The sequence below is a fragment of the Chionomys nivalis genome, chromosome 15 (assembly GCF_950005125.1).
Source record: "Chionomys nivalis chromosome 15, mChiNiv1.1, whole genome shotgun sequence".
In the NCBI taxonomy this organism is placed as follows: Eukaryota; Metazoa; Chordata; class Mammalia; order Rodentia; family Cricetidae; genus Chionomys; species Chionomys nivalis.
This window is the reverse complement of record NC_080100.1, coordinates 67,860,088-67,875,306: the sequence shown is the minus strand read 5'-3', so window position 1 is coordinate 67,875,306 and position 15,219 is coordinate 67,860,088. Positions and strand designations below refer to the sequence as shown.

The 15,219-nt window shown below is 41.3% G+C and overlaps 1 protein-coding gene across 8 annotated transcripts in view; it reads left to right on the top strand.

Moving 5' to 3' along the window:
* Positions 1–15,219, top strand: part of Skic3 (SKI3 subunit of superkiller complex) — a 119,322-nt gene that overhangs the window by 67,769 nt on the left and 36,334 nt on the right. For all 8 annotated transcript variants that reach the window (XR_009058368.1, XM_057789726.1, XM_057789728.1 and 5 more), the window contains 3 exons: positions 9,852–9,905; positions 10,083–10,194; positions 12,419–12,547. Coding sequence is in view for 7 of the 8 variants with exons in the window: in XM_057789726.1 (XP_057645709.1) it covers positions 9,852–9,905; positions 10,083–10,194; positions 12,419–12,547 (295 nt within the window). In the remaining variant the exon portion in view is untranslated. The remainder of the gene's footprint in view (positions 1–9,851; positions 9,906–10,082; positions 10,195–12,418; positions 12,548–15,219) is intronic.

Genomic DNA, 15,219 nt, shown 5'->3' with positions numbered 1-15,219 from the left:
CGTGGGAAACTGTTGTGAGTGCTATGGACACCGCAAAGTAGGGGTCCCTTTCTGGGTCCCATTTTATAGGAATAAGTAACGTGCATTATAAATGAGCATTAGTGATTGTGGCTTTTATTTCTAAAAGATAATCTTATTTAAAAGTTATTTAAGGGTAGGATAATATAAGCACTTCTAATGTCTAAAAATCTCATTATAAGCATGAATTTATTGACATTTGGTAAAGAATATACTGTATTTTAGTCATGAGAAGAAGGTATTTTCAGGTATCTATCTTATTAGTTTCTATTAATATTTTCTTTCTTTGTCCACTTAAGTGGTTGGCAAACAATGGCAGCAGCTAATTTGTTTTATTTATTTATTTTATTTTTTAAAATTTATTTATTTATTAAAGATTTCTGCCTCTTCCCCGCCACCGCCTCCCATTTCCCTCCCCCTCCCCCAATCAAGTCTTCCTCCCTCGTCAGCCCAAAGAGCAATCAGGGTTCCCTGCCCTGTGGGAGGTCCAAGGACCACCCACCTCCATCCAGGTCTAGTAAGGTGAGCATCCAAACTACCTGGGCTCCCACAAAGCCAGTACGTGCAGTAGGATCAAAAACCCATTGCCATTGTTCTTCAGTTCTCAGTAGTCCTCATTGTCCGTTATGTTCAGCGAGACCGGTTTTGTCCCATGCTTTTTCAGACCCCGGCCAGCTGGCCTTGGTGAGTTCCCGATAGAACATCCCCATTGCCTCAGTGTGTGGGTGCACCCCTCGCGGTCCTGAGTTCCTTGCTCGTGCTCTCTCTCCTTCTGCTCCTCCTTTGGATCGTGAGACTTCAGTCCAGTGCTCCAATGTTGGTCTCTGTCTCTGTCTTCTTTCATCGCCTGATGAAGGTTAATATTCAGGAGGATGCTTATATGTTTTTCTTTGGGTTCACCTTCTTATTTAGCTTCTCTAGGATCACGAATTATAGTCTCAATGACCTTTATTTATGGCTAGAAACCAAATATGAGTGAGTACATCCCATGTTCCTCTTTTTGAGTCTGGCTTAACTCACTCAGGATAGTGTTTTCAATTTCCGTCCATTTGTATGCAAAATTCAAGAAGTCATTGTTTTTTATTGCTGAATAGTACTCTAATATGTATATATTCCATACTTTCTTCATCCATTCTTCCATTGAAGGACATCTAGGTTGTTTCCAGGTTCTGGCTATTACAAACAATGCTGCTATGAACATAGTTGAGCATATACTTTTGTTGTATGATAGGCATCTCTTGGGTATATTCCCAAGAGATGCTGGGTCCAGGGGTAGGTTGATCCCGACTTTCCTGAGAAACCACCACACTGCTTTCCAAAGTGGTTGCAGAAGTTTGCATTCCCACCAGCAATGGATGAGTGTACCCCTTTCTCCACAACCTTTCCAGCAGAGGCTATCATTGATGTTTTTGATTTTAGCCATTCTGACAGGTATAAGATGGTATCTTTTTTTTTAAATTAATTATTTATTTATTAAAGATTTCTGCCTTCTCCCTGCCACCACCTCCCATTTCCCTCCCCCTCCCCCATCAAGTTCCCCTCCCTCATCATCCCTAACAGTAACCCGGGTTCCCTGCCCTGTGGGAAGTACAAGGACCACCCACCTCCATCCAGGTCTAGTAAGGTGAACATCCAAACTGCCTAGGCTCCCACAAAGCCAGTACGTGCAGTAGGATCAAAAACCCATTGCCATTGTTCTTGAGTTCTCAGTAGTCCTCATTGTCCATTATGTTCAGCAAGTCCGGTTTTATCCCATGCTTTTTCAGATCCAGGCCAGCTGGCCTTGGTGAGTTACTGATAGAACATCCCCATTGTCTCAGTGTGTGGGTGTACCTGCTCGTGCTCTGTCTCCTGCTCTTGATTTGGACCTTGAGATTTCAGTCCGGTGCCCCAATGTGGGTCTTTGTCTCTGTCTCCTTTCATTGCCTAAATGTTTTTCTTAGGGTTCACCTTCTTAATTAGCTTCTCTAGGATCACGCATAATAGGCTCAACGTCCCCTATAAATGGCTAGAAACCAAATATGAGTGAGTACATCCCATGTTCCTCTTTTTGGGTCTGGCTCACCTCACTCAGTATAGTGTTTTTTATTTCCGTCTAATGTTGTCTTGATTTGCATTTCCCTGATTGCTAAGGAAGTTGAGCATGATCTTAAGTGTCTTTTGGCCATTTGAACTTCTTCTGTTGAGAATTCTCTGTTCAGCTCAGTGCCCCATTTTATAATTGGATTGATTAACCTTTTACGGTCTAGTTTCTTGAGTTCTTTATATATTTTGGAGATCAGACCTTTGTCAGTTGCGGGGTTGGTGAAGATCTTCTCCCAGTCAGTGGGATGCCTTTCTGTCTTAGTGACAGTGTCCTTTGCTTTACAGAAGCTTCTCAGTCTCAGGAGGTCCCATTTATTCAATGATGTCCTTAGTGTCTGTGCTGCTGGGGTTATACGTAGGAAGTGGTCTCCTGTGCCCATGTGTTGTAGAGTACTTCCCACTTTCTCTTCTATCAGGTTCAGTGTGTTTGGACTGATATTGAGTTTTTAATCCATTTGGACTTGAGTTTTGTGCATGGTGATAGATATGGATCTATTTTCATTCTTCTACAGATTGACATCCAGTTTTGCCAGCACAATTTGTTGAAGATGCTCTCTTTTTTCTATTGTATACTTTTAGCTCCTTTATCGAAAATCAGGTGTTTCTAGGTTTGTGGGCTAAAGTCAGGGTCTTCTATTCGATTCCTTTGGTCGACTTCTCTGTTTTTATGCCAATACCAAGCTGTTTTCAATACTGTAGCTCTGTAATAGAGTTTGAAGTCAGGGATGGTAATGCCTCCAGACAATCCTTTAATGTTTAAGATTGTTTTGGCTATCCTGGGTTTTTTGTTTTTCCATATAAAGTTGACTATTGTCTTCTCCAGATCTGTGAAGAATTTTGATGGGATTTTGATGGGGATTGCATTGAATCTATAGATTGCTTTTGGTAGAATTGCCATTTTTACTATGTTGATCCTCCCAATCCAAGAGCAAGGGAGATCCTTCCATTTTCTGGTGTCCTCTTCAATTTCTTTCTTCAAAGACTTAAAGTTCTTGTCAAATAGATCTTTCACTTCCTTGGTCAGAGTTACCCCAAGATATTTTATGCTATTTGTGGCTATCGTGAAAGGTGATGCTTCTCTGATTTCCCTCTCTGCTTCCTTATCCTTAGTGTATAGGAAGGCAACTGATTTTTTGGAGTTGATTTTGTAACCTGCCACATTCCCAAAGGTGTTTATCAGCTGTAGGAGTTCTTTGGTAGAGTTTTTGGGGTCGCTTATGTATACTATCATATCATCTGCAAATAATGAAAGCTTAACTTCTTCCTTTCCAATATGAATTCCCTTGATCCCCTTATGTTGTCTTATTGCTATTGCTAGAACTTCAAGCACTATATTGAAGAGGTATGGAGAGAGTGGACATCCTTGTCGTGTTCCTGATTTTAGTGGGATGGCTTTGAGTTTTTCTCCGTTTAATTTAATGTTAGCTGTCGGCTTGCTGTAAATAGCTTTTATTATATTTAGGTATGACCCTTGTATCCCTAATCTCTCCAAGACCTTTATCATAAAGGGGTGTTGAATTTTGTCGAATGCTTTTTCAGCATCTAATGAAATGATCATATGGTTTTTTCTTTCAGTTTATTTATATGGTTGATTACATTGATAGATTTGCGTATGTTGAACCAGCCCTGTATCTCTGGAATGAAGCCTACTTGATCATAATGGATAATTTTTCTGATGTGTTCTTGGATTCGGTTTGCCAGTATTTTATTGAGAATTTTTGCGTCGTTGTTCATGAGTGAGATAGGCCTGTAATTCTCTTTCTTGGTTGGGTCTTTGTGTGGTTTTGGTATCAGGGTAACTCTAGCTTGATAAAAGGAGTTTGGCAATGACTCTTCTCTTTCTATATTATGAAATACATTAAGGAGTATAGGTATTAGCTCTTCTTGGAAGTTCTGGTAGAATTCTGCATTGAAACCATCTGCTCCCGGGCTTTTTTTGGAAGGGAGATTTTTGATAACTGTTTCTAATTCTTTGCGACTAACAGGTCTATTTAGATCGTTCACCTGGTCTTGGTTTAGGTTTGGTATATGGTACTTATCTAAAAAAGTGTTCATTTCTTTTGCATTTTCCAGTTTTGTGGCATACAGGCTTTTGTAGTAAGATCTAATAATTCTATGAATTTCCTCTGTATCTGTGGTTATGTCCCCCTTTTCATTTCTGATCTTATTTATTTGTGTGTTCTCTCTCTGTCGTTTAATTAGTTTGGATAGGGGTTTGTCTATTTTGTTGATTTTCTCCAAGAACCAACTTTTTGTTTCATTGATTCTTTGGACTGTTTTCTGTGTTTCTATTTTGTTGATTTCTGCCCTCAGTTTGATTATTTTCAGTCTTCTACTCCTCCTGGGCGCATCTGCTTCTTTTTTTTCTAGAGCTTTCAGGTGTGCTGTTAAGTCCCCAATGTATGCTTTCTCCGTTTTCTTTAAGTGGGCACTTAGTGCTATGAACTTTCCTCTTAGCACTGCTTTCATCATGTCCCATAGGTTTGAGTATGTTGTCTCTTTGTTTTCATTAAATTCAAGGAAGACTTTAATTTCTTTCTTAATTTCTTCCTTGACCCAGGTGTGGTTCAGCAGTTGACTGTTCAGTTTCCTTGAGTTTGTCAGCTTTTTGGGGGTAGCATTGTTGGTGGCTTCTAATTTTAATCCGTGGTGATCTGATAAGACACAGGTGGACACTGATATTTTTTTGTATCTGTGGAGGTTACCAAATATGTGGTCAATTTTCGAGAAGGTTCCAGAAGCTGCAGAGAAGAAGGTGTATTCTTTCGTATTTGGGTGGAGTGTTCTATAGATGACTGTTAAGTCCATTTGCTTCATTACCTCCAACAATTCTCTTAATTCTCTATTAGTTTTCTGTCTGATGACCTGTCCATTGGTGAGAGAGGTGTGTTGAAGTCTCCTACTACTAGTGTGTGTGATTTGATGTCTGCCTTGAGTTTTAGCAATTTTTCTTTTACATAAGTGGGTGCTTTTATATTAGGGGTGTAGATATTCAGGATTGAGACTTCATTTTGCTGAATTGTTCTTGTTATGAGTATAAAGTGTCCCTCTTGATCTCTTCTGATTGATTTTAGTTTGAAGTCAGTTTTGTTAGCAATTAGTATGGCCACACCTGCTTTTTTCTTAAGACCATTTGCTTGAAAAATCTTTTCCCAACCCTTTACTCTGAGTAGATGCCTGTCTTTGTGGTTGAGATGAGTTTCTTGCAAACAGCAGAATGTTGGATCATGTTTTCATATCCAATCTATTAGCCTGTGCCTTTTTATAGGTGAATTGAGACCACTAATGTTAAGTGATATTAATGATCAGTGGTTATTTACTCCGGTTATTCTTATTTCTTTTGGTAGAAGAGTTTGTGTGTCTCCCTTCTTTGAGTTGTGCTGTTGAAGGGTCGCTAGATGCCTGAGTTATTGTAGGCAGTGTTGGTAATGTTGGATTCCTTGGGTTGTGATTTTCCTTCTATTACTTTCTGTAGGGTTGGATTTGTGGCTACGTATTGTCTAAATTTGTTCTTATCCTGGAATGTCTTGTTTTCTCCATTGATAGTAAATGATAGCTTGGCTGGGTATAGTAATTTGGGTTTGCATCCATGGTCTCTTAGTTTCTGTAGTACCTCTATCCAGGACCTTCTGGCTTTCATGGTTTCCATAGAGAAGTCAGGTGTAAGTCTGATTGGTTTACCTTTATAAGTTACTTGGCCTTTTTCCTTTGCAGCTCTTAATATTCTTTCTTTAATCTGTATATTTTGTGTTTTGATTATTATTTGGCGAGGGGGCGTTTTCTTTTGATCCAGTCTGTTTGGTGTTCTGTATGCTTCTTGAATATTCAAAGGAATATCTTTCTTTATGTTGGGAAAGTTTTCTTCCATAGTTTTGTTAAAAATAATTTCTGGACCTTTGAGCTGTGCCTCTTCTCCTTCTTCTATCCCTATTATTCTTAGGTTTGGTCTTTTTATTGTGTCCCATATTTCCTGAATGTTTTGTGATGAGAATTTGTTGGTTTTGCTGTTTTCTTTGATCAGTGCGTTTATTTTCTCTATGTTGTCTTCAGAATCTGAGACTCTTTTTTCTATCTCTTGTATTCTATTGATTATGCTTGTTTCTGTAGCCTCTGCTCGTTGACCTAGATTTTCCATATCCATCTGGTCCTCAGTTTGTGTTTTCTTCCTTGCTTCCATTTCAGTTTTCAATTCTTGGACTGTCTCCGTTACCTATTTGATCGTTTTTTCTTGGTTTCCCAGGGTATCATTTATGTATTTACTCATTTCATCAAACTTTTTGTTATACTTCTCATCCATTTCTATGAAGGCGTTTTTTTATATGTTGTTTAAGGGACTCTATTGCTTCCATAAAGTCAGTTTTTTCCTCTTCCTCTGTGTTAGGGTGTTCAAGTCCTTGTGTTGTAAGATCATTGGGTTCTGGTGTTATCATGTTGTTTTTCAGATTGTTGGGTGCATTTTTGCCTTGGCGTCTGCCCATCTCCTCTTATTGATGCTATCTAATGGTTTTGATTTAATTGTAGCAGAGCGATCTGCTCTTAGTGTGGGCTTCACTGTTTCATGCTTGTACTATCCCGCATCCGCAGAGTCTGCTTGCCGGTGTCTCCGCCGCTTGGCTTGCTCGCCGGTGCCTCCACTGCTTGTGCCTGCCTGCCAGCTAATTTGTTTTAAACACTTATTTAGTAATAATTCTGATATCTAAAGTAGATGTGTTTATTTGGTCTGTTTGTTTGTTTGCTTTTGTCTTTTCAAGATGGTTTCTTGGAGCCTGTCTTTGTAACTCGTGCTGTAGACCAGGCTGAGCTCGAACTCACAGAGATCCACCTACCTCTGCATTCTGAGTGCTGGGATTAAAGGCATGCGCCACCAACGCCCAGCTTGTTAATGTGTTTTTATTGTTCCTTGTGCTTACTGATTTCACTCAAGATGGCTTTATTTCTTTCTTTTCCTGGCTGTATCTTCTAGAACATTATTTGTAGACATAATTTGAACCTTAGGATTAAAATAGTTTTATATGAACAAATTTCTATATCTTTTTGTTAGCCGTATTTATAACTTGGGATTCTGTATTAGCAAGGCTATTCCTTGCCTGGGTCTCAAGTCACTTGCAAATGACTTGAGCATGCTATCCTTGAGAGGTTCAGCATATTCTGAGGTTTCCTATATACACTCTCCTTGTGTGAGGCCTGGACTTGTCCTGCTTACTGGTCAAGAGTGTGAGTCCCATATTGGGATCTACAAGTGACAATAATGATCTCCCAACCTATTCTGCATTTTTCACTTTCAGTTTGGGTCTGATAAATCCTTCATAGCTTCTCGGTTATTCCTTACTTTTAGGAATATGCTTTTATAATATTTTATCCCAGTGTTGTTGAAATGTTAACACGCTGTTTGTTGACATCACCACTAAATGCAGGTGCTACAGCAGGGCGAGAGTCTCCCAGGGCATGTCTAGCCCCTGCTTCAGAGGCTATCTGGGTAATAGAGTTCCAGCTCTTTCCAGATGAATTGGCTGGGGCTTGTAACTCGTGGACACAGAGTGAAGCACTCATTGTGCATGAATTACTCTGCAACACGTGGGTTTGCATTTGAATTAACAATAGTATGAAGTTTCTGTAGTTAGGGTTCAGTTTCTAGAGCAGGAAGCTTGAAACATTGAGAATAACTTACGCAGATCACAGGTGGTGGTGGTGGTGGTGTTCAGTTCCAGCCACTCTGGAATCATCCCTCTCTGCTGTGTTATCTTTCTTTTTAATCCACCTTTGTTTTATATTAAATACTTCTAAAGCTTTAATTTAGCATTCTGTATTCGAAGAACAATATTGAAAACATTGCTGACAACACACTTGAAGTGAAATTCAAGGTGTAAAGTACCTGTCCTGAGAACCTTCTTTCTGCATTTGCTGCTGCTGTCTGTGAGACAGCCTCACAGCCTAAGCTGCCCAGGAATTTACAATATAGCCCAATGTGGCCTCGAACTCATGGTAATCTTTTTGCCTCAGCATTCTGAGTGCTGAGATTATAGGCATGAACCTTCATGCCTGGCAAAAATAATTCATTTTTTTTTCTTAGGTAAAATGTTTAATTAATTGAATTTTAAAGTTTTAGATTTCGAATTGACCTTCTCAAAGCTCGGATGCTACATATTTTCTTATTTTCAGTATTGGAGCAGAAGCCTCATGGCATACAGCCATTAGTGTTAGGGACTATGGGGAGGGGTCTTAAGAAGCCTTTTTCATTTGTTTTTAATCACTGAAGGAAGTCAGGACAGGAACTCAAGTAGGGAAGGAACCTGGAGGCAGGAGCTGATGGAGAGGCTGTGGAGGGGTGCTGTTTACTCGTTTGCTCCTTGTCACTTCCTCAGCCTGTATTCTTATAGAACCCAGGACCACTAGCCCAAGGATGGGCCCACCCACAATTGGACTGGGTTCTCTGACATCAACCACTAATTACGATGCTCCACCGACCTAGTGGTGATGGCACACACCTTGAATCTCAGCACTTGGCCAAAAGAGGCAGGCAAATCTCGCCACCCTGGTCTACAAAGTGAATTCCAGGACAGCTAGGACTGTGATATAGGGAAAACCTGTGTCAAATTAGCAAGCAAGCAAACAGATAAGTAAGTAAGTAAATTAATAAATAAATAAAATGTTCCACAGACTTGCCTACAACTCCATCTTATTGTGACATTTTCTCTATTGAGGTTCCTTTTTCTCTAGCTTGTGTCGAGTTGACTAGCCAGCCGCTAAATACACTTTCACTGTCAATTACATTTCTGTGCACTCATCTACTACAGAAAACATGAAAATTCCAGGACAATTAAAACTATAAAAACAATTAGCTTTATACTCTTCTTCACAACTCTTGTGTCTGTCATTGTCCTGTACTGTGTCCTTTCTTCTCCTCTATATCTGCTATACTGCACCTACATGCATGTTTGTTCACACATTCATGTGTATATTACCAGTTAGGATCCACATCTAGGGAGAGCATGAGGATTTTTTCTTTCTGAGACAGGATGATGTTCTAAGTCGATCCCTTTTCCTGTAAAATTTGTTATTCCATTATATCTACCATCTGTCTGTCTGTCTGTCTGTCTGTCTATCTATCTGTCTATCTGTCTATCTATCTATCTACCCACCCACCCACCCATTATCTGTCTTTCAGGTTTTTATTTTCAATTCATCTATTTGTAGATAGCTAGATATGTTCCAAGAGTAAGCTATGTTTGTTAGCTTTTTGATATCCTTCACTCTTTCTGCTGTTCTTTCAGCATTTAAAAAATTGTCTTAAAAAATTTATTTATTTTATGTGCATTGGTGTATTGCCTGTGTGTATGTCTGTGTGAGGGTGTCAGATCCTCAGAAACTGGAGTTATAAACAATTGTCAGCTGCTTTGTGGGTGCTGGGAATTGATCCCCGGTCCTTTGAAGGAGCAATCCTTGCTCTTAACCACTGAGCCATCTCTCCAGCCTTTTCCTAGCATTTTCATATTGTTAGACAATACATATATTTACTTGGTGCCACTACAAAATCATCTTACTTTTGAACTTTTAGTATTTTAATAGCAAATATGAAATGACCAAAGTAGACAGACTTTCTTAACGTTGTAATAATAAATAAATATTTATAGTTTAGAAGATGCAAATTTGCCTAAAATGGAATGCAAATGGTTTGCAGGAAAGATTTTATTAGTGTTGCTGTTTGGTGGAAAGCTTTGTGTTTGTCTGACTAACGTCTTTTGTTGTAGGGAGGTGCTGTAGCTGGACTCGTGGCTCATATTCTGGATTCAAATCATGGAAAGGTTAGTTCTTGCTCTCATCCAAAAGAAATATTTAACTTGTTAAACAGTATTAATGAGTCAGAATAATAGCCTCCTTGTTTTGTAGTTTAAGTCCTATTAAATTCAGGCCCTTGGGTCAGCCTTGCAAAGCGGGAGCTGTGAAGAGAGTTGGTGACACCTCTTTGTCTTCCTTTGTAGGAGGCGTTATTGTATACTGCGTTAAACCAGTTGGCCATGGGAAGCAGTTCAGCAGAAGATGGAAAAAACGTTGCTCTAAAGACTATTCAGAAGGCAGCTTTCCTTTCTCCAGGTGAATCTATTTCATTTCATTACTCTAGATATCATCAATTTCGCATTTGTGGGTTAAAAGAACAAGGTTTGTATTTTCATGATATAAGAAATTCTAAGAATGTATCTTAAAGTTTTGCATATTACTTGGTTATCTAAATTTGATTATTGATAATTAAAATATTTCTGTTGTTTGAACAGATCGATGAGAATATTTTCTTAGAGATACTTCATTATCTGTTACCAAAAATCTGAAATGACTTAACTACTTTCAGGTTGATTCCAGTTTCCATCAATCTGGTTTTGTGTGTTCATCTAACCCTATTAAATTACATAGGAAAGTATTTTCATGTGTGGTTAGCTCTGGAAGACCGGGGTGTCACTTTCCTCGTTTCTATGACAAAGGAACTTAAGGAGGCAGGTTTATTTTGGGTGGTGATTTGAGAGTTCAGACAGTGTGACACGGTGGAGGGACAGGCAGGTCAGCACACTGCATTTAGGTCAGGAAGTAGAGGGAGATGCAAGTTCCTGCTCAGCTCGCACTCTTGCTTCGGTTGGATGGGCACTGCCACATTTCAGGGCGGATCTTTTCTCAAGTAGACTTGTCTGGAAACATCCTCATAGACACACCCAAAGGAATATTTCCATGACGACTCTAAATTTTATCAAGTTAATGAGATTGACCCACAGGTATGGTAACTGCTAGAAATGTATAGCCTGGTCTCAGGTAGCAGTTGCTAATTCTAGCAGGCTGTGTCATATTGATGCTGTTGACTTTGTAGGTGCTGAGGGGTTGCACATCGCCACCCCAGTATGTCTCCATCGTTACTACTGGAAGCGTTAGAGGGCGAGAAGGTCATGCAAAGTCTGGCAGTTCTGTCTTAAATATGAGCGATAGCATCAAACAGTTTTCATTCCCAGGAGTACATAATCATAGATGCAGCATCCACACGGCGTCATAGGATGTCTTTCATGCTTCCTTGTTAGAACATAAATTCAGTGTTGAGTGTTTCCTTCAATTCTTACTTTTCTGAAGAACCAAACACCAAAAACAAAGTGGGTTCACTTGTTTCTCCTCAAACTAAGCCTTTCACACAGGAATAGAGTAATAGAAAAATATGGGTGTGCTGGAGACTTGTCCTCCATGTCTAGGGAAAGGGACTGAAATTACACAGCACTTTAGGAGCTGAGCCACACGGACAGCCGTGGAACAGGAACTGAGCCACACGGGGACAGCCGTGGGACAGGACCTGAGCCACACGGACAGCCGTGGAACAGGACCTGAGCCACACGGACAGCCGTGGAACAGGAACTGAGCCACATGGGGACAGCCGTGGGACAGGACCTGAGCCACACGGACAGCCGTGGAACAGGAACTGAGCCACACGGGGACAGCCGTGGGACAGGAGCTGAGCCACACGGACAGCCGTGGAACAGGAACTGAGCCACACGGGGACAGCCGTGGAACAGGAACTGAGCCACACGGGGACAGCCGTGGAACAGGAACTGAGCCACACGGACAGCCGTGGGACAGGAACTGAGCCACACGGACAGCCGTGGGACAGGAACTGAGCCACACGGACAGCCGTGGAACAGGAACTGAGCCACACGGGGACAGCCGTGGAACAGGAACTGAGCCACACGGGGACAGCCGTGGGACAGGAACTGAGCCACACGGGGACAGCCGTGGGACAGGAACTGAGCCACACGGGGACAGCCGTGGGACAGGAACTGAGCCACACGGGGACAGCCGTGGGACAGGAACTGAGCCACACGGACAGCCGTGGGACAGGAACTGAGCCACACGGACAGCCGTGGGACAGGAACTGAGCCACACGGACAGCCGTGGAACAGGAACTGAGCCACACGGACAGCCGTGGGACAGGAGCTGAGCCACACGGGGACAGCCGTGGGACAGGAGCTGAGCCACACGGGGACAGCCGTGGGACAGGACCTGAGCCACACGGGGACAGCCGTGGGACAGGACCTGAGCCACACGGACAGCCGTGGAACAGGAACTTGATATTGACTATCCTTCTATGTGATGTTCAGAAATTTTGCAGGTCCTGAAGGTTAAATATACCAGTTTATTTGGGGGAAGCAAGTTAGCATTCCTTTAAGGAAATGTGGTTTTTTTTCTTAAGATATTATTAATTTTTGGGGGGAAAGACATAAACTGTCATTTCTGATAGTTTTGCAGCAGTATGTTGGTATGAGCAAGCCTTAAAGCTTTATTTCTTGTTTAGATGACCCCGCTGTCTGGGCTGGACTGATGGCAGCCTGCCATGCTGATGACAAACTGGCCTTGGTCAGCAACACTCAGCCAAAGAGGGCCAATTTGCACTTGGCACAGCTGTCTGCTGTTTCTATTGCACGTAAGTTTTATTTTTACTAATTTACATTTTCAAATTATTGTTTTAAATTGCATGCAATATATTTTGATCATATCTTTTTTTCTCCCCCAAGTCCTCCCAGATCTTCTCTACCTACCTACCCACCCAACTTCATGTTCTTCCTCTCTCAAAAACTAAAAAAAAAAAAAAAAAAAGAAGAAAAAAAAAGAAAAAACACGAAAAGAAAACAAAAAACCAAAATGCCAGAAACACCAAGGCAGCAACAACAAAAAAGAAAACAAAATAAAAAACATGGAGTCCATTTTCTCTTGGTCAGCCACTGCTTAGCATGAGACCCGTCCTGGAGTATGGTTGCTATACCCAATCTCACTGCACTAGAGAAACTGCTTTCCCGGCAGGTGTCAGCTGCAGTTAGCTTGTTTGTTAGGGGTGGGACTTTGTGCCCCCTTCCCCTTACCTCTGTTGTGAGTTTGTCTGACTTGAGTTTGTGTAGGTCCTATGAATGCTGTCACAGTCTCTGTGGGTTCGTATTTCCGTCAGTCCTGTTGTTTCCTTGGTACCATCTGGCTCTTAGAATCCTTTTATGTTCCCTTCTACAGTGATCCCTGTGCTCTGAGGGTAGGGTTTGGTAAGGACATCTCTTTAAAAGCTGAGTGTTCCAAGTTCTCTTACTGTCTGCACATTGTATAGTTGTAGATCGCTGTGTTAATAACTATCCACTGCAAGAAAAAACCTCTGGATGGATTAGTTACCCCGTAACATTTAAGCCACGGTTGCACCAGTGTATTTTGTAGGCAGGTTGCTGTTGTAGGTCTCAGGGTCTGTAGCTGGGTGAGATTTTAGCCAGAAGAGGCAAAGCTTCCGGCTAGAAACAGTCCATTTTCCCTGTGTGATAACGCAGGCAGTGGTGTGTTCAGCAACAGGGCTTTGCTGCTGTCCTGTAGGGTGACCGACAGCGCTGGCACTCTGGAATAGTGGAGGGCTTGTGTGGGACTGCTTCCTGGTACTGGGGGTTTTATTTGGTAGCACTTGATGTCTCATTGGGGCATTCTTTTTTTTTTTTTTATTTTCCATCTTTACATGGATTTTTTATTTTATATTACTTTTTTTGTTTTTTTTATTAATTAATTAATTAATTTAATTATTAAAGATTTCTGCTTCTTCCCCGCCACCACCTCCCATTCCCCCCTCCCCCAATCAAATCTTCCTCCCTCCTCAGCCCAAAGAGCAATCAGAGTTCCCTGCCCTGTGGGAGGTCCAAGGACCACCCACCTCCATCCAGGTCTAGTAAGGTGAGCATCCAAACTACCTGGGCTCCCACAAAACCATTACGTGCAATAGGATCAAGAACCCATTGCCATTGTTCTTCAGTTCTCAGTAGTCCTCATTGTCCGTTATGTTCAGCGAGACCGGTTTTGTCCCATGATTTTTCAGACCCCGGCCAGCTGGCCTTGGTGAGTTCCCCATAGAACATCCCCATTGCCTCAGTGTTTGGGTGCACCCCTTGCTCGTGCTCACTCTCCTTCTGCTCCTCCTTTGGATCGTGAGACTTCAGTCCAGTGCTCCAATGTTGGTCTCTGTCTCTGTCTTCTTTCATCGCCTGATGAAGGTTAATATTCAGGAGGATGCTTATATGTTTTTCTTTGGGTTCACCTTCTTATTTAGCGTCTCTAGAATCACGAATTATAGTCTCAATGACCTTTATTTATGGCTAGAAACCAAATATGAGTGAGTACATCCCATGTTCCTCTTTTTGGGTCTGGCTTAACTCACTCAGGATAGTGTTTTCAATTTCCGTCCATTTGTATGCAAAATTCAAGAAGTCATTGTTTTTTATTGCTGAATAGTACTCTAATATGTATATATTCCATACTTTCTTCATCCATTCTTCCATTGAAGGGCATCTAGGTTGTTTCCAGGTTCTGGCTATTACAAATAATGCTGCTATGAACATAGTTGAGCATATACTTTTGTTGTATGTTAGGGCATCTCTTGGGTATATTCCCAATAGTGGTATTGCTGGGTCGAGAGGTAGGTTGAACCCGACTTTCCTGAGAAACTGCCACACTGCTTTCCAAAGTGGTCGCACAAATTTGCATTCCCACCAGCAATGGATGAGAGTGCCCCTTTCTCTACAACCTCTCCAGCAGAGGCTATCATTGGTGTTTTTGATTTTAGCCATTCTGACAGGTGTAAGATGGTATCTTAATGTTGTCTTGATTTGCATTTCCCTGATTGCTAAGGAAGTTGAGCACGATCTTAAGTGTCTTTTAGCCATTTGAACTTCTTCTGTTGAAAAGTCTCTGTTCAGCTCAGTGCCCCATTTTATAATTGGATTGATTAACCTTTTACGGTCTAATTTCTTGAATTCTTTATATATTTTGGATATCAGACCTTTGTCAGTTGCGGGGTTGGTGAAGATCTTCTCCCAGTCAGTGGGTTGCCTTTCTGTCTTAGTGACAGTGTCCTTTGCTTTACAGAAGCTTCTCAGTCTCAGGAGGTCCCATTTATTCAATGATGTCCTTAGTGTTTGTGCTGCTGGGGTTGTACGTAGGAAGTGTTCTCCTGTGCCCATGTGTTGTAGAGTACTTCCCACTTTCTCTTCTATCAGGTTCAGTGTGTTCGGACTGATATTGAGGTCTTTAATCCATTTGGACTTGAGTTTTGTGCATGGTGATAGATATGGATCTATT